This window comes from Strigops habroptila, chromosome 10, assembly GCF_004027225.2.
Source record: "Strigops habroptila isolate Jane chromosome 10, bStrHab1.2.pri, whole genome shotgun sequence".
Lineage (NCBI taxonomy): Eukaryota > Metazoa > Chordata > Aves > Psittaciformes > Psittacidae > Strigops > Strigops habroptila.
This window is the reverse complement of record NC_046359.1, coordinates 5,658,429-5,684,847: the sequence shown is the minus strand read 5'-3', so window position 1 is coordinate 5,684,847 and position 26,419 is coordinate 5,658,429. Positions and strand designations below refer to the sequence as shown.

At 42.7% G+C, this 26,419-nt stretch overlaps 1 protein-coding gene across 1 annotated transcript in view; it reads left to right on the top strand.

Annotated features, from left to right (window-relative positions):
- The first annotated feature begins 4,902 nt into the window (after window positions 1-4,902).
- UST (uronyl 2-sulfotransferase) overlaps window positions 4,903-26,419 on the top strand; it is a 154,647-nt gene continuing 133,130 nt past the window's right edge. The window contains exon 1 of the mRNA XM_030499861.1: window positions 4,903-5,552. Within this exon, the coding sequence (XP_030355721.1) occupies window positions 5,291-5,552 (262 nt within the window). The 5' untranslated portion in view covers window positions 4,903-5,290. The remainder of the gene's footprint in view (window positions 5,553-26,419) is intronic.

The window sequence follows — 26,419 nt, the reverse complement described above, 5'->3', positions numbered from 1 at the left end:
AAATAAAAATAGTAGTCTCAGGATTTAGGATAGCCCTGTGAGTAGCACTTTGATGGAGATAGCCAGCAGTACCAAAGGAATAATATAAATCCCTTTTGATAAATCCATCACACACCAAGTGATGCTGATAGAACATGCTCATGTAGTTCCAAGTAGCATTTCAATTACAAATTATAAATACCTCTTCTGAAGTGAACCTGCTCCATCTAAGTGTCACTAAGTTGTGCCTATTCGGCACACAAGCTCATTTCCCTGTCTTCAGATACTTACTGTCATATATATCTGTGCCAGGATATATTCCTGAACCTTCCACAAAGGACAGAAATGAATGCAACCAGCCAGCACAGAGCTGCAGTTCAGTTCAGCCAAGGCAGATGAAACTTGCAAGCATTCTATATGCATGAAATGAAAGGGTACAGTGCACCCTTATTTCATCTCTATCAAATTATTACTGTCGCTGAACAAAGCAAAATAAAGCCTGCACAGTTGCCGACAATTACTCTGTTATGCTCTGAACCCTTTCTGAATCACAAAGACTGCTGGAGGAATCTGAGTCTGTGATCTTTCATGGGTGCCTCTCAGATGACATTACATTCTGTTATTCTGTTACACCAATGAACATTGACTCAGTGAAGCCTTGCATCTAAATTTCCCTTATCCTTACCGTCTTATGAAAATTCAGGCCCAGGCTATATCTTATCCCTTTCTAGTTATTTATACCTTTGCAAACTGCCTATTCTGAAATATTCCAGCTGGGGAATTTTGCTTAATGAGAATTTATTTAGAAAATTTGAACAAAAAGTGTTCAGATGTTCCTAAGAATAAGGGGAAAATGTTTTGCCTATGTTAGAAACAAAATCCTGCCACTGCAGAAATGGGAAATTGTAGCGCATCTGTTCCTTGAAGCACTGGTCTTTGGTTTTTAAATGTGTGGGTTTTGCTGTTCCCATGGAAGACTAGAGATCTCTCTGTAACTTCAGATTACGTGTGCTAACAGAGAGCTGCAGCACCCCAGCAGCTGGGCGCAGATATTCCCAAACAAGATACTAGTGATGTAGGCTCAGAATCACAAGTGCACAGCCCAGTTGGTGAGACGTTATGTCCAGGCTGGCTGAGCAGCAGACCTGACTAGCCGGCGGGTAACCCGTGCTGATGTGGCCAAATGAGTCTTTGCCAAGTACTGCCAGGCATACAGCCTCCACGTGCTCTTTCTCTCGCTCATTGAACTTGTTTTTGAATCCATGCACTTGGCGTTTCTAATCAGCTAAGGAATCTCTAGCACGCCACCAATGTGGACGCACTGGAAACTTTCATCAGCTACCTTCTCCATTCCTTTGACCGTACAGAGCATCCTTTTCCAGGGGAAGCGCCTCTGTGCTCACATTGTTCTTGCTTGAACCATTGCAGCTGGAAGGGGGATTCAGTCTGAGCAAAAGCTGGACCTAGACTGGATAAGGTCATTGAAGAAAAGAGATTTGGACAAAGATCCTGGAGCTGAGACTAGATTGAGGAGAGGAGGAAAACAATGAGTGGGACAAGGTCAAGGCAGGCAGAGGATGAGGACTGCTGCAGTGAATACTGCTCTGAAAATGATTGATTATGTGCCTGCTAGCTAGCACCACAGCACTCCTAGATGATGTCAGGCAGATTACTTGAACTACAGGCGGCCACCAAGTGCTCTCTTTTGATGCTTGGTGTTCGGTTTGAGAGCCTGCGGTCTGATTTGTAAAAGTAGTTAGCATTCATGGCTGCATCTGAAGTCAAAGGGAGCTATGCTTTGAACATACAAAGTGCTGCACAATGCTAACTATTTCACCAAGGCAAACCCCAGTCATCTCAAGGCTGGCAACCAAAATTAATAAACACATTTAACCTTAATCTCTTTATGTCTCATTTCCCAATCAGTAAAATGGTGATATTAGCTATATTTCATGCAAGTAATTCATAAGCATTCATTATATGCTCAAGGTACTGTAACAAAGAACACTGTAGAAAAGCCTGCTATAATGTTAATAATTCCACATTACAAGCAGGATTTAAATAGCTTTAAACAAAGCCTGAGGACATATGTTGAACAAAGAGATTAAACATCAACTGAAAAGCTGCACATTCAGTGAACAGTGTCCATCCCATGCACTGTATGAGGCAGTAGTCCTCTGAGCAAAACAATATCATCACATGATTAAAGGCTAATTCTTAAGTCATACCCTCTGCAAGTCAAAACAAGATTGTCTGAAAAATCTTACCTTTGGATTATCCTAAATTATTGACACCTGGATTTCCAACCATAACATTCCCTTAACATGGGGTTCGTATTTTAGATTCTTTGGGTTTTTTGTGAATGGAAATGTAATAAGGATGTATATATGTTTTAATTGCTTTATGCTGTGCATGCAAAATCATAATGTTTTCATTAAAGTAGATGAGTAATAGGGGAATTAAGAATAAGAAAACAGTTGCACTGTATCAAGCTATAGCACAAAGTAAACAGTATTTATTTTCCTGCTCGTTGCCCTAGTTTGATTAGGCATTCTAAATGATAGTACAATGCAGGTGTGACAGCTCATATTCTTACAGCTTAATCTTACAACTTAATTTATACGTTATTGTTCCAGCAAAAAAGATTTCTATTTCTTCTTCCTCCTAAGAGAATTTTTTACCTGTCAGTGCTTAGAGATACAGCAAGAACTCTCTCAACAGTAGTCTTCCCACTTAAATTTTATTCCATTGATTGGTCTGTTTTTCCATCTTTTCATTTAAAAAAAACCCAACCAACCAACCCCAAACTCTTCCTAGAGATCAAAGACATTCTTTGCAACCAGAAAAATAAAGATTTATTGATTCACCTTACAGGTGTTGTCTGTCTTCTCATCAAAGCATCTGTTTTTCTCAACCATTCAGTATAAGTTCTTACCTGTTTGTCGTCTACAACAGCAACTAGCACTGTTAAGCAATCTGCAGCCTGGTCATTCAAACAAGCCAGAAGATATGGAAGTATTCAAAAGAATATAAACCAATGTAAAACATCCATGGAAGCAGCACAAGACAAAACATCCATGACAGCAGCTCACGTTATGTGAGTCTCCAATACTTCCCAAGTGTTTCAAAGCAACATTCATGAGAGTTAAGTGGTTCTTTAACCATGCAATTGGAGTTATGACTTTATCTGGTGAGAGGTGTTTGATTCTTCTGTTTAAAATGAGCCACATTCTTAAAGATTTACCTTTTGCTGTATCTTTTCTTCCCCTCCTTTTGGGTGCTTAAACACTAGCCCAACGTGGACTTACTTTTTGTATCATATTACTTTTCTCCTTTTCAAAAATGAGGTGTCATTCTTAACTTTGTCTTTGCTAAAGGTTTTGTGTAAGACTGTGAAGGATTTGTGCAATGATGCGTTAGAACTGTGTAACTAAACCCAGGAAATTCCTCTCCAAGCTATCTAAGAAGGTCTGTTCTTTCAGCCAGTATGTGGATATTTTTTATCAAGGAATGCAATCGGACTGGTTATTTATTGTCAGGTTCTGGCTTTGTGCTCTTGTCCACACCAAGAAGATTAATTTCCCTATTTCAGCAGATGCCCTTTGCTGTTGGATGCCAGCAACAAAACGAAGCCAGTGGCGTAGGTAAGAGTCAGGCATTTACCCAAGTCCTTCAGTGTAACTGGCAAAACCATCTGAGTGCAGTCTCCTGAGCAAAATTTCCAGCTGCAAGTGCACAAAGGTTATGAGTCAGGCCCTCTTAATTGGGATGCATTTTTTTTTTTAACCCTAAAAAGGAAAAGGGTGATTGCTTTTTAATTTCTGCCCCGGCACATTGCACTTGGGCTGTGATTTCCTGCCTTTCTCCCAAAGCACGGTGGATAGAACTTGCTATTGCTGAGAAATGAAGAGTCTCGTGTGATCCTGGGAGCAGGATCTTGCGGAAGCCCCCTCTTCCAGCCAGGCCTATAAAATGAAACAGTGAAGTGCCAGTACCACCCCAAGCCCTCCTCCTCCACTGCTGTGCTGGCAACATAGGCACGTGAGGGACTGAAATGTATTTCTGCTTCAGACAATGCCCAAGGACAAGAATAGCTCCAAATAAGCCATCAGGACATATTGCGGACATATGTTGTATAAAGAGGATGAGGCTATTAAACAGCTCAGTGCTGAGTGAACGCCATTCGCCCTATGCATGGTGGGAAGTGTTTCTCTAGGAAAAAATAGCATGATCAAGTAATTAGAGGCTGTATCATAAGCCATATGTACAAGGGGGTCAAATTAAGGTTGCATGAGCAATCTTAATTTTGTCATTTCCGTACTTGTCTAAAGCCTTGTCCCCAGCAGACAACAGCCTCACTTTAATCATCCCCAAAAAGCCGCAACATGAAGAGCTATCCCTCTCTTCCCCCACAAATAATGTGTGACTATAAAGGTGCTGGCTCTTCATATTGTGCCTAAATCACCATATATTAAAACTTTTCACTGCTATCACCACTGCAAGGCAAGATCTGGCAGCCCTAATGCGGCATGTGTGGGCTATGGGGGCCTGGCGAGACGAGACCCCAAGGCCTGCCACAGCAGGAGAGGAGTGGGCAGGGGCCGTGGTGGTGCTTAGGGCAAGTCAGGACTGACCGCGCCCCGGGGCAGCGAGAAGCGCTGCCACCGCCACCGACCCTACCCCACCGCTCCCGGCTCCGGCTCCGGCCCCGGCCTCGGCCTCGGCGCCGCTCCCCGCGGCCCTGAGGGGAGCCGTGCAGGTGGGTTAGGTCGCCCGGGGCGCGCCGGGCGCTACCGGCCCCCGGCGTGGCTGCGGCGGCGCCTGCAGGGGTCGCTGGCGCGGAGGCAACGTGAGCGTCGCAGGGACCGGAGGCCGGGGCGGGCCGGGGGGAGGGCGCCGGGGCCGGGGCGGGCGGGGGGCAGCGGGGCCGGGCGGCGCGCACAAGTCAGCCGCGAGTTGCGGCGGCCGGCGGCGGAGCGCTGGCTGTAACTTGACACCGGAGCGAGAGGCCGAGCGGAGAGAGGGAGCGAGAGTACGGCGGTGGCGGAGGAGGAGAGGAGCCCCAGGGAGCGGGATGGTGACCACCTCCTTCCCCTCCCCTTAGCGGCGCTCCTCAGTAGCAGCAGCAGCCGCCGCCGCAGCGCCGGGACTCTCGCCTGCCGCGGAGTCGGGGACAGCCGGCGATGGGGACGGGACGGGTCCCCTAAGCTCCCGGGAACTTTCCCCGCCGCGGGCAGCCGGAGCCGAGCAGGCGGATGGAGGATGCGCTTTCCCCGGCGGGCTGCGTGAGCCGGCGGCGGCGAAGGGGAGGATGAAGAAGAAGCAGCAGCACGGCGGCGGGGACTGCCCGGCGCCCCGGCCCCCCGAGGCGGCGGCGGCAGCGGGAGGGGGCCCCGGCCCGGGCCAAGGCGGGGGCTGGAAGAGGCGGCGGCCCCTTTCGCTGCTGCCCTTCCTCTCGCTGCGCGACTACGGCTTCTGCATGGCTGCCTTGCTGCTCTTCTGCCTGGGCTCCCTCTTCTACCAGCTCAACGGGGGGCCCCCGCACTTTCTACTGGACCTGCGGCACTATCTGGGTAAGAGCGGCTGGCGGCTGCAGTGGGGACTTGTTGCGGCTCCTCCTCGCCCCCCGTGGCGGCTGGGCTGGGGCCTCCCCGTGGAGGGGGACGGGGCGCCCGCGGGGTTCCCCCGGGTTCTCGGGCGGCGAGAGCGGGGCGGTGGGAGGCCGGGGCTGCCCGGGAGAGGGGTGGCCGGTGAGCTCCGGCACAGAGGTGGGAAGGGCCAGCGGCGCTGTGGGAGCAGGGTATGGGGTGCGCCCTCTCCCAAGTTCGTTTTAGCGAAAGGTAGGGTCTCGTCGAGACCCTTTTTCAGACCCGAGGCAGCTCTGTGCCCGGTGACCTGGCGGGCTGCCGGCTGCTTCTTGCCGTCAGGTTGGGGTGAGGCGGCCGCGGAGGGAGGGAGGGAAGGCGGGCAGGGCTCACTGCCCGCGGGTCCCGGCGCGGGGGGTTTGAGCGTAGCGGGTCTGTCAGTGCTCCCCCCACGCGGTCAGGTGTGGGCAGGGGCTGTGCGGTGCCCGGGGCAGGGGGACGGGACCGCAAACGGCACGTGGCAGAGGGTGGTGGTGTGAAAAATGAAAAGAAACAAAACCCCAAAACCAAAACAGTCCCCCTAAACACATATACTTTGTGCACTGAGCATCCATCCATGTGCAGCAGATTTGCGTCTGGAGGGAAAGGTGCGCTAGCAGGGTGAGAGCAGCCGCGTTCCATCACTATGGCTTGAGCTCGCTCCGGTGCTTTGCCACCGCAGGCTGCGTGACCCCGAGGAGTTGTGTCACCGCGGAGCAGGTACAAGCCGCGGGCTGTGGTCCTCATCCCCGTGCTGACCACAAGTTTGCACGTGGTTTTTCTTTGTGCCCGGTTTCCACATCGCTAAATGTCGCTTCCCTGCTTAACAGAGAAGCTCTGAAAACCACAGTGTATCGTGAGGTCGTGTAAGTACCTCAAGCTGGCAGGGCTAAAATAGGGAACAGAAACTAAGGGTTTCTCTGTATGGGAGAATTACTGCAGAGTAATTTTGAGGTGTGAATTTTTAACCACATCAGCTACTCTGTGTTAGTTGTCTGTGAGGGTAAGCCTTTGGTGGTACATGCTGCAGAAGGACAATCCACAAGAGACAGTATTAGGCTGCAAACAAAAATACGGTACTTGTGTTTCAGAAAAATAAGCTGAAAATCCATACCTGTGTGTGCATAATTTAATAAACATCTTGGGAACACAGCTCTGTGTGTTGCTTTTCTTTAATGGAAACCTGTCCCATGGCTTCAGTTAACTGATGAGAGGGTATGGAGAGGAGGCAGTCGGATTCTTCTGGGAGATGCACAGCAGGCAACAGACGCAAGTTGCAACAAGGGACATTCCAATGAGATATTAGGAAAAAAATTTTCAATGTGAGGGTGGTCAGATGTTGGAACAGGCTACCCAGGGAGGCTGGGATATCCTTACAGATACTCAGAATGCAGCTGGACACGGCCCTGAGCAACCCAAGTCAATTTGTCCCTGTTTTCTTGGGGGAATAGGACCAGAAGTCACTTCCAATTCATGTTAATCTGTGATTCTTCTGTAACTGGAGGGGAAAAAAAAAAAAGGAAGCGAAAATTCAAGTTAAAACAGGAGAAAAATTGCTTTGAATATTACTTTCCAAACAGAACAAAGTGTTGCTTTTTTGGCTTGAGTTTTAATGACTTCCTTACTTTTTTTGTTTCTTCCTTTAATGTTACAATTAGGAAGAAATTCCTCCGCTGAAGAGAAACCGGACAAATATTCCACCAAGGTAGAAGCAGATTTTGCTTACAATTGATTGACTTTTAATGGGATCAAGCACAGACCTCTAGTTTTCAGAGGAAAGTTGATGTCAATAATCTTCATCAAGGATGAACATTGCTTGGCTTGTGTGGGAATAGACTTCAGGGTTACGCAGCTTCTCACTTTGTGGCCTTCTGACTGCTTTTGAGGGATCCAGGAAATAAAACTAGGATGTACTACCCTAACTGCTCTAGCCAGTAGCTGTGTGTCTGCTGGAAAACCTTCTGAGGCCTGCAGATGAAAGGCTTGGAAACCACTGCGCCTTGGTGAATGGGTCATGATAATTTTTTGTGAGGCACTCAGAAAGTGCAGAAAAGCCTTTATTGTGTGTGCCTGACGTGATGAGCCTCTGGGGAAGGAGTGCAGTCTTATTTGAAAATGGTTTGGGGTTTTTTTTTTTTTTGAAGTGTTGGATTCTCTAAGGAGACAGTAGACGGATCTATTAATAGCTACCTGTTAATGAACTTCTGTGCTTGTCAATTAGTATAGGAATTTCCTTTCAATGCCTGGATCACCTGGGGTGTGGAGGAAACAAGGACTTGTCTAACGTCGCGCAGCAGGCTGGTGGCTGAGAGGGAGGCAGAGTCCTTGTGGCTGGAGTCCTAGTGCCCACTTAGCACACAGTGCTGCTGCCTCTGCAGAGAAGTGGAATGTACTTTGTCTGGATGCTCCTGTGCCTGTTTGCATCTATTTTCTAAAGTTCTTTTACACTTCCTTGGTGTATAGTTTCAGTTGGGTTGTCAGAGTTGATCCATGCGATGACATTGCTAAAGATTTATTTATTTTTTTACTGAGTGTAGGTTTTGCAAGAGTGGTGTGTACTCCTTGAGGTATCCGGCTTGGGATGGTTTTGCAAATTATGAACAATTTTTTTTGGTAACCAGTAGTCTTGTCTTCCAGGCAAGTAACAGAACTGCTTGGAGGAATAGGTATTGGAAATGCAGTCCTGTGAACTACCAAAGTCCTACATATGCACATGTGTGTTTTATACAACAGTTGGAATAGTTGAGTCTCATGACATTAAACTTTTTTCCCCCTGAAGCCACAGATGCGCTGTACAAGCAACTCTTTCCTTCCAGTCCATCCAACCCATAATTTATGGTGTTAAAATTTAAATCCCAAAACAAAAATGAGCACTTAGTTTGCAAGCCATGTTTGCAGTGTGTGAGTTTTGCAATTGCCCTTACTGCATTTAAATCTACAAGAACGAAGAAGGACTAGCCTAAAGGGAAAACTGATTCCTCTGTTTAACTACTTTGTGGCCTCCAGTGTGGGGAGGGGTCATTTTCTCTGGCTTTGGGTTTTTTTGTTAGCATTGCAAGTTTAACTGTATTGCTCATGGTTTTGTTACTCCGGAGGGAATGCTTGGATTTTTTTACCTCAGAACTTGAAAGGATGTTCCTAAGTAACAACACAAAACTTCAAGAGTGATCAGGATAGAAATCACACCTGCATCAGGCAGGTGTGTGCATAAAAGAAAAGGCAGTGTGAAAACACTGGGGTTAAAAAACTTCAATTTTGTTCTTAGGCCTGCATCATACACAGTGGAGGGGGAGAAAGTATAAGTTTATTTTCAAAGGAATTATGTATGCAGATTTGCTAGTCTTCCCTTTGGTGGTAGAGGAGATGAGTGTATTTTTAGGATATTCAGACTACTGGTAAATTATTTTTCTCCTGGACCAGCTTCTCTGGTGCCTTGTTCGTATGTGTCTCCTTTTTTTGTTTGATTGCCATACTAATTGGGGAGAACATTGGAAAAACATGATGACTGTTTGTAGGGGAGAAGGTAGCTAGATTCAGTATTTCCACTTTGCATTGCTGACTCTTCTATTTTATAAAACTCAGCCAGAGTTATACGGAGCAAGTGAGAGTAGAGTAGTAGATATAAAGCTTTGCTTTGTTATTTATCCCATTCTGACTGCAAGTTCATAATAGTTCAGAGGAACAGAAAGGTCTGTGGAAAGGTCTGTGGCTTCTCCTGTCTGTTCTGGCCATGGGTCATGACAACACGGCTTAAGTTTCACACTGTAGTCATCCCACCAGGATGGATCTAGAGCCCTGGTTTTCAGCACTGGCGAGGGCATGGACATCAGTGGGTTATTTCTAAAGAATCTGTGGAAGATACTTAGAAACACATCTGTTGCCAGTAGGCATAAATTTGTTATGTGGGGCTGCATACCAGTCCTGGACCATCTGTGAGCTCCAAAAACCAAGAAAGTTTAAGAACTGCCAGGTTTTCCAGTAATAAACTGGAGTGTTGGGATTTGCACAGATGAGGTCTTGCTTGTTGATTCTGCCAAGGTAATCCTGGCTCGCTAATCAAAAACCAACTCCAGCAGTGGGAGGAAGCGAGATGAGTCTTCACTTATATGAGTAAGACAGAAATTGTAAATCTTGGATAACCCAGTGGCTTTTGGGGAATGCACTGGCGACTCTGTTTCCCTGCAGCTATGGTGGTTTTGCATTGCTTTGTTCTTCCCTGCTTTAGCTTGTGATATATACGTGCTTCAAAATGCAGAAATGAGTATTTCCAAGGGCTGGTAGCAACCCTCTAACGGCCTATAAAAAAAAAAAAAAAGGAAGAATAAATCTTTTGATGTCCAGTATTTGCAGAGCAAACTTGTTCATGTCAATTAAAGCATTTCCCCTTCTGAACTCCCCAGGAGCCTGCCAACAAGAACACTCGCATGTGGAAGTTGCCTGTGCTGTGGCTTCCTATGCAAGATAAAAGACTGAAGTGGCCAATTATATTCTTAAAACAATCTCTAAATTTCTGATTACTCTCACTTTCATGCCACGGAAAGCTCTTGGGTATTTTCTGGATGTGCCTGGTAGGCCTAAAGTTGTCTCAGCAGTTACTTTATTTTGGATGTGTGGACGAATATAACCATAGTTTTGTTAAATAGAAGCAGCAGAGAGAAATGTGAGTATTTGAGGAGGTTGTAACAAAAATGTTCAAAATATTTAAAACTAAACACAAAGGGAGACTTTTAAGTTGAGGTAGCGTGAATGAGCTTTATTTTGGTAGGGTGTTTTGGAGGTTTTGTTTATTTTGTTTAGGTGGGGTTTTTGTATGTTTCTTTAGTTGTTTTGTTTCGTTTGTTGTTTTGGTTTTTTTTTTTCTTCTGAAATGTCTGGCTTTTTCCTGGTAACATGTTAAGAGAGGGACAAAAAAGAAACACTTTTTTGTGTTTCAAAGCAAACAATAAAAGTGACTGACAGTGTTACATATACAAATTTTATTCCTAAACTGCAGAAGCAGGAGGGGAAAACAACAGTTGGGATTTTTTTTTGAGGGGTTGGTTTGAATTTTTTATTTTGGTAGTACTGCATTTATATCTAAAATGATGGAAAGCACAGAATTCTTCAGGGCAAGCTTTTCTAAACAATAAAAGCACCTAGCATGTTCCATTTAGGTTGACAAAAAGCATGATGAATTTTTATGGCCAAAAGGGTTTACTTATCCAGTTTTGTTCTGCACATGGATCACGAATCCTTGACAGTTTTGAAGGCCCTGTGAGTAGGAGAAGGAAAGATGGGTCTATGGATGAGGTTTACTGTATGGTGACACAACACCTGTTTCTGAAATGAATATGCTTTTAACAAGGACCTGGTCTTGTTCTTACTGACAATTCTTTTCTTATTGTTTTCAAGAATGCATTGTGTTCTCGAAAGAGTTTTTCTGTTTTGTTTTTTCCATGGCTTTTCAGTGGATTGTTTAATTCCATTGCACTTGGAATTTATTGCATTTTAAAATTCATTAACATTGTAAGGAACTGAAAGGTCAGTTCTGAAGCTGCTTCCTAAAGCCTTGAAAAGAGATGGTCTGAACCAAAATGACAAGTCTGTAGCTGTATCTTTCTCAATTAACTTTTGGGCTTCCTCATTTTGCTATTGTGAATTTGATATATATTATCTTTTAGTTAAATTACGTTTGGACTCCTGCTTATGTTGCTAAGCTCTCAAGTTATAAGTAGGCTTTTTTTGGAAGACAAAAGATGTGCCTCGTCTCCAAGAAGCTTTTGTTAAAAGGCTGCATGGCTTGCTCATCACTCACAGCTTATCTGATTGCAAGATATCAAAGCTCTACCTAACGCATGATGCTGTCAGGGAATACTCTAAGGAGAACCAGAGTGCACCTTGTTTTATGAGCAGCTCAAGCCTTTTCCTTTCAAAAAGATGAAGTGGTCACTGGACTACGCTATCCTGGCTGGCCGTAAAACACTCTGTGCAGTAGCATCGTAGCAAAAAATGTTTTAAGACTGTGTGAATGTGTTGTGGTGACATTCTAAGTATATTTGGAAAATTGGACAGGATTTATTCAAAGATGTATTTTCTGTTTTCAAAATCTGGGAATCAGGTATTGCGTATATGCAGCCGTGTACGTTTTTCTGTTTCATATTGTCAACTGTTGACAAGGGATTTAAAGGATTAATTCAGTTCCTCATGAGAGGGAATATTACTACAGGTTTTTCAAAAATATGTTTGGTTTTGGTTTACTTCAGCTTATCTGACCAGAAGTATATGTGGTGTATATGTGGCAGATAGATACACCTGTGAGAGGACCAGTCTGCTGATCAAATGGGGTGCTCCACTTGTGCTTGGGAAGATGAGGGAGGCTTCAGTTCCTTTCCTTGACAGACTTCATGTGACGTTGAACAAATGACATATTAATTCTGTCTGTGCTAAATCCCCTTTTGTCCAAAGGACATTTTTAAGATGAACGTGTAACAGAATGTGATATTCTCAGGTATTACAGTGATTGTAGCCATAGAAATACTTAAAGGAAAAAGATGCTTGTGATAAATCCTTTCGTTGTGGAAGGATTTTGGCCACGTCAAAGAGATAAGGCAGATAGAGCGTGTTAGAAGGGAGTGCCCGTGTAGGCTGAGGCAAAGTCAGTGGTCCAGTTGCTTTTCTTTTGAGGGTATCACACTGTTCGTTAACACAGTCTGTGCAGTTTTACTTCAGGAGTTATTGCTATAATTGGTTTCCAGAGTCTTATCAAAGGACATCAATTTTTATATGCGTCTTCATATAGAAGACTTAACATCCAGGAGAATGTAATCAGGTCACTTATTTCTTGTTTCCAGTGGTGCTGCTTAGACTTGATTTGCAAAAAAGAAGGTAAAAATGCAGTTTCTTAAAGCTTCATTCTCCCAAAGTGAATGGCAAGCACTTTGTGCCCTATCAGAGAATACTCAGCCAAAATGAATTGTGGCTGTCGTGGGGAAAAAAAGGTGATTGATGCAGTGGTTCTCATATTTTCATATGAAATTAGGGAGGAGGAAGATTGCTTTTGCTTGGGGTTTGACAAAGAATGATAAAGCATTAAAGGGTGCCAGGAAGGGAGATTCTCCCTATGAACAAAGTAACTCGTACAAAAGCTTCAACACTTAATCCTCTGTGGAGAAAATAAAGGTTATCTGATTTATGTTCCCTCCCCGTAACTCTCATTAACATCGTGCTAGCTCTACTGCACTGATTCCTCATAAAATCATGATTTTGAAATCAATAGCACATGTCAAAATAAGCAGTGACAGTAAGTGAAAGTTTTTCATTTGTTATTTAAATATAGGTCTATATTGTCAAAATGTATAGAATGTATGATGAAGTGACTTGATTTTGATGTCATTTTTGGTGGTAGCACTCTGTACAGTGTATAAAAGCACAACACATTTATTTTTCATAGCTCATATTTTTCCAGTCTCCTCTTATACCCCCTGTTTCCAGCTGGTAATCGATTCTTTCTCCCTCATCCTCTTCTTCTGATCCCATAATATATATAATAATGAGGGACTTCCTTATGTCTAGCAAGAACCCGGAATTACTGAAATTGCTTGAGTGTGTTTTGTATGATAATCGGCCCATTTTTTGGACATAAATTTGGGGCACTTAAGAGTGCCTTTTTTTGTCTGGTTTGTTGTCTTAGCCTCATGTGAAAGCACTTTTAGATAGTTAACTTCTGGTTCCTGTAACCCATTCAAGAGCACTGCTGGTTATTTTGGTATCATAGCTGTCCCTCTGTGCAAACACGTTTGCAGGTGAGATGTAACTTTTTCATCTTGGAGAGGACAAAAAACTCTGCTTGTAGTGTTTTTGGGGAAGTTGTGACTTTGCACCTGCTGCTGACCCCCTGTGAGCACTGTTCTAAATTGCAGTGCTGTGAAAGGAAGCCCTGTGTGCTTCCGCTGTTACCAGTGCAGCCAAGGGGGTGAATAGCCACTCTGTGTGCTCATGCAAGTGTGTATGAACACAGTTACCAAAATAAACTACTGCACTGTTGTTCAGGGCAGATCATTTTTAGGGATGCGTTTACAGCCCTCTTTTACTGCATTGTCTTTCCTGAAGAACTGGGTGGAGGGGGGAGGTCCCCCTGCCCTTCCTGTGCTGTTGTGCTTTCGGAGCAGTGAGTTTTGGAACCAGGGCTTGCAAGGGTCTAGGGGCTGCTCATCCTTATCATGGAAGCGAGAAAGGGACAAGAATCCTTTTGAAATTGGTGGTAATTTTGTTCCTCTCTGGGTCTCACTATAAGATTTGTATCTGGATTTCCTGTCTTACCAATGAGGAAAGAGAGAGCCACTTCCAGGTCATGACAGTGCCTGATAGACATACGATGCGAGTAGGATTAGTCTTTTCAGAGATGTCAGCCATCTGTAGCCTGGTGCCGTTAACTTGGAAGGGAATACTGGACTTGAGTATGCCAGTGCTGCCTTTCCCTGGGCAGCAGAGGTGCTTGCTTGTAAAACCTAATCTGACCGGTGCAGCAGTGCCTCAAATGCGTAACATAAAAGCCTTTTCTTTAATTTTTTTCAAATTACTATTATTTTTTAACTTTGAAGTGAAAGCTGTGGGAAGTGATGACACATGACTTTTCACCAAGGAAACTTTCCCCATCGTTGTTGGTGAGCAGGCAAGTAGATTTTCAAACATGACTTATGTTTATATAATGAGGCATTTGTTTTTCTTTGTTTTAGAATCTGGGTTAAAGGATGTTTGGAGACTGGAGGGGTGGGTAGGAAGTGGAGAGCAATTATTTGGCTGAAATTTATTTTACTCTGTTGCTCTGTAGAGCTGCACTGAGGGAAGCAGACTCTCCTGTGTAGAAAATAGATGTTTGGCTTTGTTTGTATGCGTGGAAGCATAATGATTAGGTTTGTATTAGAGTTTCTGAGTACTAATGCTTCAGAAACAGACATGTGGATGCTTGCCAAAGCTTGCTTCTTATCACACTTAATGATTCTGGGTAGAAGTCATCAAGAGGCTGGGATGGAGCCCATGGCAGTTTGAGTAAAGCAGCAGTGCATCTCTGCCGTACAAAATAGTATGGTTTAGCACCCAAGAGAATGTTTATTTTAAAAACCTCTACTGGTTAAGTGGATGATTGGTTCATTTTAATGTATCTGCCCCAGAGGGAGGATGCCAACATAACCTTGTACTCATACAAGGTCACGAAACTGTTAGCAAGTGACAAATCTATGAGATGAGCTGCCAGTGGCTGGATTAAAAACTGCTAGTCAAGGGGATTTGACCTATTATTTCCTCTCTTTTCCCTCCTCCCGTCCAATCCTCCCAATTTGGAAAGTCCTGGATACCTGGGGAGTCCTTGTAGCTTAACAATAGGTGTTTCTAAAATCCATACAACAGATTTGCGACAAATCTGTGAATGTTTCATGGCTTTTGCCTAATTACTACTAGGTACTGTTGTGAAGTATCTGTATTGTTTGGCTTTTGATCAAAATGCCAGGTTACTTTGGAGGAAACTATGATTGTCTCAAAGATTTTTGCATGACATTTCAGCTCAGAATTCAAAGCTTGTTCTTGAAATCTAAGTTCTAGTTGCGTGTCCTTGTAAGATCGCCTAAACTTTGTTTGGGAATTCTTGTGCAGATTAGAGCTTGCAGTGTTTTTTTTGATTAGATTTTTTTTTTAATTGTCTATTCAGGATATGACGTTGTACACTTTTGCTTGATGGCAGTGACTTGTGTTGAAAAGGACACAGGACCTGAAGAAACTGAGTCAGATAAGGAGATGTGAGAGGAAAACAAGCCTTAGGATGTTGTTTCAGAAAGTATTTAAGAATTGTCTCACAATGTACCAGTTTTAGCTTCAATTTCAGATGACACAGTAATTTTATGAATGTCTATAATAACTGATCAGTATTATTGTGACTTTGTTTATCTCATACAGTACCAATGTACTCTTTTTCTTTGGTCTCATTTTCTCTCATCTGTTTTTTTTACTGCCTTTTCTGCAGTTTTTTTACTGCCTTTTACTGCTTTTTGTCAGCACATCCTTCTCCTTCCACTCCTCTAGTATTTACAGGTAGTTGCCCAGTCGTCGTCTTAATCTGTTCCTGTACAACACCAGACGATGTTTAGCAGCTGGTTTCCAAATCATGTATTGCTGGTGGTCCTACTTTCTTCAGCCAGGTTCTCTTTCTTCAGTGGCTTGTGTTATAAAGCAAATATTCTTGCCTCTTTTGTCTGACCTACGTCTAGAGAAGAGCCATCTGAATCTGTGTTGAAAATCAGAAGGAACTGTGGTCTTAAAGTGTCCCATGAGTAGCCCATGCCTTTGCATTCTTAAAAGGTAAGGAAAACCGCTAATGAGGTACTTTGAAATACAGAGAAAGATCTTGGAGCTGGAACGTTGGTAGCCCTCTTCTGTAAAACTTTGGTGAGGTTACAGGTAGAAATTGCAATCTGAAGATTGGGCAGCACAGTGGCAAGAAGAGATTTTTAAGTGGGAGGGAACTAGTAGGGGGAAGAGGGGACAGGCAGGCATCTGGATGATTAGAAAAAAGTACCTGAGATTTAGACTGTCTATAGCTTGTCTATAAGGTCCTGACTTCTTTCAGAGGTTCCCTTTGAAGTCAGCAGGGAGGGGCAGAGGTATCTCCAAAGAGCAACTGAGGTTATTTGTATTTTTATGATAGCAGAGCCCCTGACTTGTGCACGGAGAAATGCTTGAAGTTTGGTGCAAAGAATCTGGGTCATGATAGTATTTATTCTTAGAAACAGGTTGAAGACGTAGTGGAAGGCTTCCAAAGAGGAGGAGCAGGGAGAGAAGCCTGGAAGCTACATTACCAAGATTTTTTAGATGGATAGGTCACTTCATGTCAGTGGGTCATTGAAACCTGAGTGCTTAGGATGCCTAAAAATAAAGACTACATAAAGCAGTGGAAAAATAACACTGCAGAGGATATCTATCCCTGCTCAATGGGTGGATTTGATGCCATGTTTGTTTCTCCTTAAGTCTTGCAGTTCCATGAAAAGGGTATGCGTCAACAGTTTTGATATAATATGAAATGTTACAGCAGACATTGTAAGGCAAAAGGTGAAATTGCTGACTTCTCAGTTCCTTTCATATCTGCAGCTGATTGTTCTTTCCTAGCAGAATTCTCCATACAAATGTACAGGTTTCTTTTGTGTTGCCTGTTGGGAGATATCACAAAAAGTAAATTAGGGTGAATAACAAAATAGCTGGGCCTAAGCCCTACCACCTGTAGTCTGAGTTTTTGGTTTGGTGGTTGCATTTTGGGTTTTTTTTGTGTGTTTTGGTTGCTTGGTTATCACTGCATCTGTGCAACAGGTAAATAGAGGTAGCTGCATGTGTAAGTGAATAGGAGCAAATGTGTTGGCTATCATTAGGAACAGGCATGGAGGCAGGAGAGACTGAGAGTTAGATGCAGTCTGAGGGTATATTGCCACTTACTAGCTGAGTAAGTGTTGAAATCAGAGGCAGTTCAGGAGGAAAGTGAAGTTTTGATGTTTTATGAAAATCAAAGAGTAGCTGCTGTAGATACATCCCCCTGATTGTTGTGTATTTTCCAACCATTTTGATTTTCTGGTAGAACTAAATGATTTTCAGGCAACCCACACAGAATGGTTGAGGTTGGAAGAGATGTCTGGAGGTTATCTGGTCCAACCCTCTGTGCTTAAGCGTGGTCCCTAGGGCTGATTGCCCAGGACCATGTCTAGACAGCTTTTGAATACCTCCAGGTATGGAGGCTCCACAACCTCCGTGGGCTACCTGTGCCAGCTCATGGTGACCCTCACAGTAAAAAAGTGTTTCCTGATGATCAGAGGGAACCTCCTGTGTTTCAGTTTGCGCCCATTGCTTCTGGTTCTGCCACTAAGCACCACTGAAAAGAGCCCGGCTCTGCTGTCTTCTTCCTTCAGGTGTTTATATACATTGATGATTCTTCTGAGCCTTCTCATCTCCATTCTGAACAGTCCCAGCTCTCTCAGTCTTTCCTCATATGTGAGATGCACAGGTCCCTTCATCATCTTTGTGGCCCTTCATTGAACTCTCTCCAATATGTCTATGCCTCTTGTACTGAGAAGACACAGAGTATTCCAATTGCAGCCTTGCCTTCCGGAGAAAGGAACACGATTTGAGAATGTGCAAGGGCAGTCCTTTGCAAAGCAGGGGCTTCTTAGGAGACCTTTTTCAGCACGTATGAGAGAGAGAGGAATCCAAGTAAATACAATGTACTTTCATATTGTCTTTCTGTTGCAGATTGTTTCTTAAATCACTTTTGAGCTGATGGAAGTTCATGTTAAGAACTGGATAATATTACCCTCTCTTGCATGTGAAGTAGCCATTCTCAAAAGCGTGCTTAAGCGAAAGCTTCTTTGCCAAACTGCAAGCTATCTACATTGCCTCACTCATAAGGACCAAAACCTATCAATTTCGTCCATCAAAGAATATTTTTCTGGGGATTCAGTCGAACTTGGCATGAGTTACTTAATCTTCTCATAAACAGCCTTACTCTATTAAGCCTGTTGCATTTTCCTCTCTGGTTTTGAATTTGATACTTATCTGATCAATGAGGCAAATTTTGGCAAAGCTCTGGGATTCTTTATAGCTCAGCAGTTGTCTGTTCTTTGCTGTGTGCTACATGGAAACAGCTGACAGCTTTGGGTTTTTTTGTTTTTTATTTTTTCCTGGAACATTTTAGTTCTGAGTGTTAGAAGCTGAAAGATTTTTAAATAGTATGTAGTGTCTTTCACCTTCTGACCCCACCTCAAATACAGCTGAGGTTGACAGTAACAGCATCTTATTACTGTGCTGAGGTGCTCAGTGAGCTGCATGCGGTAAGTTCATCGTGTAAGTTGTTATGATACCATTGCTGGCACTGCCACCTTCCTCTACGCTCCGCTAGCTCAAGGATACGGCATGGGAGTGTAGAGTGGCAGTGGAGGATCCAATGGGTTTTATCTGGTGGGGATCCCAATAGGCTGGTGCACTTTCTTACCCATTTCTGTGTACTGTGGTTCTGGGCTTGGTACTGGCATACGCACTGTCCATGCTAGGTGCAAGAGGGAAGTGAGATTCAAAAAGATGTTACTGAAGGTTATAAATCTTGTGGGGGGCATGTACCCAGCTGTCCCCAGGGTAAAAGCTGTGCCTACATAGTGGATTTCTTTGTACTACCCTGCTCCGTAGTTAGAGGTGTGTGTTTGTAGCTAATGCATCAATTGTAAATTTATTCTTTACTAAAAAAGGCTTAAGAAAAAGCAGGCTTGGAATTTCTTGCTTAGGTGTCATAGATCAAGAAATCTTTCAATTTTCTGCAAAAGAAGCTGCTAAGTGTCCTCCTTGCTTCTTCTTCTCTGTCCCTCACTACTGACCGGAGAGTACAAGTGTGTGTTTTTTATCCTCATACAGCAGTTTCCATCTAGCGTAACAAAGAGGAAGGTAAATATTAACACTTTTTTTATTTAAAGGGCACAGAAAAGCCACATGCCTTGCTGTTATTTGGCTGATGAATAGCAGGATTGAGAATAGGGACATGATTCCCTGCACTTTTGGAAAGGCAGGGTTTTGCCTGGAAACATGTGCAATGTGTCCGACAAAACGCTGATGCTCAGCCACACGGAAACTCAGCTACTTGCCCTTATCTCAGCACTTATCTGCCTCTCCTGGCTGGAGTCATCTGAGTTTGTACAGCCTGTGAGGTTCATATCTGCATAACATTCCTGAAAAGTAGTGAAGTTGTCTTTCTGATGGGGCTTCTGAAGCATGAGATGGTTCAGGGAAGTGTAAAACCAGATGTATGTAACTGTGGAGCCGCTTTTACCCGGCAGAGCCTCTACCCAGCATAGGTGTGGAAACTCACATGTTCCTGTCTGCAAGCAGCACCTTGTTAGTCTTTCCTCACCCTATTCCCTTCTGCAGGGAAGCCTGCTACTGCAGAGCTGTACATCAAGCTTGGGGACTCTGAAAATGGCAGGGAAGCGTGTGGGAGGGAGTGATAGCGGGGAGAGCAAAAAGTGGGGTGAAAGCAGGGTAGGTTGCTGGGTAAAACTTTCCTGATTTAAGCTAGAACAGCATACCTTTTAATGTATTCTGCTTAAAATGAGCCTGCAAGAGACAGGAATAGTACTGGGAGAGCAGATAAGTGATAAATGGCATGTTAAGGAGCCTATTCCCACTGAAAAGTATTTCTTGCTGCTTTCTGCAGCTGTCTTCAACACCTCTGTGGAATTTGCTCACCATAGCCTTTACTGTGGGTGGAAAAAGTTGTATTTGTGGCATGGGTAGATGTTAGAACAGCTGCTTTATTTAGCCAGCACAGCTTAAAAGCTGTGTAGTCAGCTTCAGAAATGTTTCCTTAACTTATTCTGAAGATAGAAATATTTTTAATACAAAGGAGCTCCTAATGCGAGGGAGGTGATGAGAGGCTCATGCAAATTTTGTCCATCTGTTAAGCTTTCTGGCTATTTTTGGCTAAAATACCCACAGATTTCCTTAATTGTGATGTAACAGTTGCATTGTATGAGAAAAGTGACCAGAGAACTTGTTTTCTCATTCAACAGAATCATTACCATGTCCTGAGCACAAAATAATTATGAAACTTTAAGGCAGATCAGTCAAAAGGCTTATGCTGTAGCTCTTTGCTCTTGCAGTATGATTATGATTGGGCTCACAAAGCATGATAATTTTCTGTTTTCAAGCACAGTACTCTGGTTCTTCAGTTGGGTTTCAAGCTTGAAATTTCATTTCTGTGAGAAATAAATGTGGTGGTCTCAGACTATTCTTTTATAAATATGGTCAGCATCAGAGAAAATAAGAAACCCACAATGATTCAATATCTATTCAGAGTTAAAAATGACAGGTTTAGCTATTCAGTTATAATATGGCCCGGCAAATAATGTTTCCTTTCTCAAATTCTATAAATAACAAGTATGGTTTGCACTCTCTTTCTCTGAACACCCATGCTTCGCTTCTGTTCTAGACTGCACTCCTGATCCCTGAGTGCACTGGGTCATGCTCACTAGCCAGGCATCTCTTATTTTCAAGATATCTCTTACTTGCTTTAGTGGCATGCTGGTGCAGGGAATAGTTCATGGGTTGCAGAATGGAGGACTTTTAGTTCCTATTGCCACATGACTAGGTAGATTTCTTAGTACAAACCTGTATATTGCAGTTGGTCATGCCACACAGAGGTTGTAAGACTGTGCTGGTCACACCTATAGTTGGGAAAATGCTCCTGGTCAGCTGGGAAAGAAGAATGGAGGGAAGAACAAAGAAAGAGGAAGATTGTAAGCATTCTTTCTCTTTCCTTCCTTCGCTGTGTTTTTGGACACTTTTAACAAAGTGATATTAGCACTAATGTGAGACTTAGTGTGTTCTGATTCCTGCAGCTGTAATTCTTTGTGAACCACAAAGAACAGTTTATAGAAAATATAAACTTGTGAAACATTCTTTTGTGTGCTTTTGAATGCATTGCAATTTCTTTGACAAAAAAAAGAAAAAAAAGAAGATTAAATAAATTGCTTTACCAGCTTAAAAATCCTGGACATAAAAGGAGTTTAGAATTGGGTAAAGTTTGTGTTAGGCAACTAAAAAGTCAGAGTTTGCATTAATGTTCTTATGTGAGTGTTAGCAGCTTCAGTCTGTCTGTGACACAAAAGTTAGGTTCCTGCTGAGAATTACAGTTCAGTAGGGCCTGATATTTATTTTCTTTAACTAGAAATAACATAGAGTGTGTGACCAAAGTACGTTTATTATACTGGCATATATTGAAATTTCTTAGAATTTACATTTCATTATTTAATATTATTTTATTTATGCAACTCTATCTTAAGTTTGTTTTATTTGGAGTTCAGTCTCTAGCGCCATATTTTCTTTTTTAGGAGGAAGGTCTGCTCAAGTTGTTTCTTCAATAGTAATTTATTTTCTGTGTATTTCTGAGTGCAGAGGTGGTGCAAAGCCTAGTTGCTGGGTTACAGGACTTTTTCTGTAATAGAAATAAGACCTAATCTGCTTCTGGAAGAAACAAGAACAGTAATTCATGTGTGTGAATATATGTGTGAAAATAGAAATCATATTCGAGGTTACAGGTTAAACAGTATGAAAAGGATGCTACTGTTCATGCACAACATAAAGCTGAAGCATATGTAATACATTGTTTAACTCCATGCTTTCTTCTTTGTCTTGCTACTTGTCAGTATTTGTGTCCTCCCTCTGAGATAAAAATGAATAAAGAATGATGGATACAAAAAATTAAGGCACTTACCCTTGGATCTCCTTTATCCATGAGGTTCAGGTGAGAAAAGTTTGATTTGTCTCCTACATCTGTGGTAATAGATAGCTGGAATTGAGCAAGGATTGAAGTAGTTTAAGTTTTGTGTATAAAAAGGGTTAAATAACACATACGTGTTCTTCTTAAGATGAAAATGGCCAGGTTGCCTGTGAATGTAGGTACCAATATGCCTGTGAAGAAATTGGTCTGAGGTGCTGTTGAAAGTAATTTTGGTTTGTCTGGCTGCTCTCCTCTTGAAATTCAGGAGCTGAGATGGCAATGAGTGTGTCTTGCTCCTGTAAAAAGTTGCTTTGTACTGCAGAGATCTTAAATATTTTCCAAAATATTTGCACGTGAACTCACTGATGACTTTGTGATAAGAGACTCCTACAGGCATAGCATCAGCAAAAGGAAGAGTAAGGAAAATGAGGGCCTGCTGCTGAATGGGGACAGAAAAGGCTAAGGTACTTCACTTCAGCCTTTACTGGTGAGATTTGCCTTTAGGAATCTGAGGGGAGGAAGACTTGCCCTCAGATGTGGAAGATCAGGTTAGGGAACAATAAAACTAGGCATAGATGAGTCCATGGGACCTGATGGGATGGACCCATGAGTGCTGAGAGAGCAGGCCAGTGTCACTGCAGGGCCACTCTTGGTTACCTTTTGAAAGGTTGTGATTGAGGGAGATTCCTGAGGGATGGAAAAAACAAAAGTCAATCCTATAGTTAAGAAAGCCAGTAAGCCTCACCTTGATCTCCCTGTGATGGAGCAAATAATCCTGCAGACCATTTCCAAACGTATGAAGGACATGAAAGTGATTTGGGATAGTCAGCATCAATTTATGAAGGGGAAATCATGCCTGACCAGCCTGATGGCTTTCTGCAGCGAGCCGACTGTGTAAGTGGATGAGGGGAGAGCAGTGGATGTTATTTGTCTTCGCATTGGCAAGGCTTTTACCTCTTGTCTCCCCTGGAATCCTGGTAGACGAACCCATGGAGTGTGGACGGTGAGGTTGACTGGCAACTGGCTGAAGTGCCAGGCTCAAAGGGTCATCATCATCATCCAGTCAGTTCAGACAGAGGCAGTTGCTAGTGGTGTATCCCAGGATCACCATCAGGGCCAGCACTGTTCAGCATCTTCTTTAATGATCTGGATGATGGGAAAGGGTGCACCTTCAGCAAGTGCAAGAAAGGTATGGGCTTAGCGGAGCAAGTCCAGTGTAGGGCCACTAAGATCATCATGGGATTGAACACGTGTCGTGTGGGGAGGGGCTGAGAGAGCTGTGACTGTTCTCCCTGGAGAAGATCTTACCAGTGTATATAAATATCTGGGGGGAGTAGTAAAGAAGACGGAGCCAGACTGTTCCCAGTGATACGCTGTGACAGAATAAGAGGCAGTGAGCACAGACTGAAATACAGAAGATTCCATTTAAACATTAGAAGATACTTTCTTATGTGAGGGTGATTGAACAGTGGCACAGCTTGCCTTGAGATACTGAAAAAGCATCTTTGAGGAGCTAGCCTCTTTCTGAGCAGAGGATCAGAGCAGACAAGAGGCTCTGCCAAAGTGCCTTCCCACCGTACCATGCTGTGGGGCCGTGTACTTGAATCTAATGGTGTGTGCTGTCCTTCCAGAAACTTGGTAAGGAGTAGGAGTGAAAAGTCAGCTCTACCATGAAGTGTGGAGAAAATGCTTCGTCTCTGGTGCTGGGAAATGAAAGGGCATAGAAAAAGCATTCATCGTACTACTCTGTATTTCTCACTGTAGGTAAAATTAAGACTTCGCATATTGTGAGAGAAGTTCTGTCTGTGCAGCCAGTTTTCATTGTTTGTGGTGCTATACTTTATGTGGAGCTGTTTAGATTCTAATGTATGCATGCTTAAGGAAGATTGATATGATAGAAATGTTGCTGATTAGTGGCAGGTCTAGGAATAGAGCTTGGGTCCTAGTATCAGTCTCAGCCTAAAGGAGATTGCTATGTCAAAATTGCATGTCACATTCATAAATCACTTCTAAGACTTGAATTTTTTCAGGACTCTGGAAAATTGTTTTCTAGGAATTGATTAGTTGGACATGGAGGAATGTAATTTTTGTGTTGCAAAGTGAAGGACAGACTACTTGACTACTAACTACTTAACTTTAGACACTTTGAATCTTACTTAGTCTTTTAAGCTGGAAGGTGGAATATGCTGCTGCAGACTTTTCTTGATCATGGTGTTTCACAGGTTTCTTTTAGTAGCTGTGAGAAATCTAACTGTCATCTTGCATCATGTCATTATCAGAGAAGGATACAGTAAGTGATGAAAGAGAAAAATAAGTAGTGACTTTGCTAATAAACTTTGGTTTCTATTTTACACACCATTAAATATCCATTAAACGGACTTGAGCCTAGGAACCAAAATAAAATAACTTAGACCTATGGTTTACTGTGGCTGAAAACATTTAGAAATACTTATTCATTAGCTTTTGCATGTATTCTACAATATTAAGTATTTCCCGAAAAGAGTCTTAGATAATATGTGTGACTAAGCAAAAGTGAGAAAGAGGCTGGATAGGAAATCTAAGAGAGGATGTGTATGATCATGTTAGGAAGAGAATGCTCCTTAGCGATTCCAGTAATCATTTACCACTTACAGCACGATCACTTTTTTCCCCTTCTTTCTTTGTATGTTTTTCCTCTTGGGTCAGTAGGAGAGTGGTTTCTTAGACTGGGGATGTAGTACAGTAAATCCATTGTGCCTCTAGGATGTATTAACTTCAAAAGATATGATGCTTCAGTCTCCTGGCTCAAGTCAGACAGAATCTAGCCTGCTTGTTTTTGTTTCTCTGACTCCAGTGTGATTCTATCTTGCAAAGGCATGGTCCAGTTCTTTCAAGTGAAAACTGTTGAAGCAGATTTGTTTCAATGAAATTGATACCTCTGGCAAGTTGGATCTAGTTCAGATGGCTGTGCCAAGGATGGGAGTCTTGAAGTTTAAGGAAACAAAAGAAAACAATATTTTCAATTACAGTTTAATTTAAAAAAATATAGCAAGCTTAGGTTAAAATTACATGTGGATTGAGAGCAGAATTGCTATTGCGTTAATTTATTTACTAAGATGAGCAGTCATTTTCCTTCACACACATGACATTCATATTTGGCACTGGTAAACATTCCTGTCTAAAGGAATTTTTCTTGGTTCTTTTCAGCTCTTTTTCTGTTTCCTGGAGTGAAGGAAGAACAATTTGAGTACTTTTGCTTCCCTTTTCCTACAATCCCCGTGTAATTGCCTGCGTTAACTAGTTAATTGGCTAAGAGATCCTGGTGAAGTTTTAAAGGAAACTTTTGCAGGGTCAAGACTGAGAAGATTGATGCTGTTTCATCAGAGCAGGCTCTGATACCTTTGCAGAGGTTCAACGGACACAGTGATGCTGCAAGTTGACAAAGAATTCAAAGAAGAATTCAAATGATAGAATTGAGTTGTATAATTGCACTTAATTGATTTTTCTTCTTCTTTTGTCCACTTCACTTTCCTCAAATGTCTTGATAGATTGTAGAAGTCTTTCTTGTGATGTTCTCCATACAGAGTCTCCTACTAAATCACCATTAGGTAAGAGGTGAAGGACAGTTCCAAAAAAGCCCAACATCTCAAAACTAGGAAAAAAAGGAATATAAAAAGCATTAAATGCTTAAAAGAAGACTTGTGACCTTTGTGGAAGGATACCTGTCAAATTTTTAATTACTCAAGTAGATTAAAAAAGAGGGCAGCAATTCTCAGATAACAGTCCTGTGTAACTGTCTCTGAAAACTGGCAAACACTTTGTTGCTCTGGGAGTAGGGACATGCCCCGTTAGCTGCAGGCCATGGAAAAGATACGTTACCTTTAGTGTGGCTCTGCTGTTCCAGTGTCCCTTCAGCTGACTCTTTGATGTAAACTGGACTCAGTGACATTGTTGGTAGACACTGGCATCCAGACTACAAGCACAAGCCGGGAGAGAGGGAAGGGTGGCTGTGATACTGCACCGCTGCCCAGTGGTCATTTAAAGCCGATGGATCTACACTCTGAGAAATAAACAGTGGCAGTAAAGAGAGTTGGGAATACATATAAGCATTGATAGTGTGAAGTGAATATTCAATCCTACTTCGTTATGGTAGACTCATGCCATTTTCATGAAGCTACATTTGGTTACTCTGTGGAACTGTACATGCTGTTGCAAGGAACAGGACATTTCTCTTAAGTAACCTTTGGGTAAGCGTGGTTTCTCAGCCCTTTGTGAGTTGGCATCTTATGCTACTCTGGCAGCAATTATTCCCTAATCCACTGTGTTTGCTCTTCCAGGCTACCTTTTCTTGGAAAGGCAGGAGTGTAAGCAATAGTGCAAAGAATTTGTTCTGAGAAATTTATCTCCTTGAAATACATACAACACCTTACACTGTGGCTTAGGCTTACTGGAAAAATGATTGTGTTGTTTCTTGTTCTTGCATGTAGGAGATTCATGTCGGTTTTTAATATATATATTTTTTTTTTTTTAATTTCAGTTGTGCTCCAGTTGGATTGTAATTTAT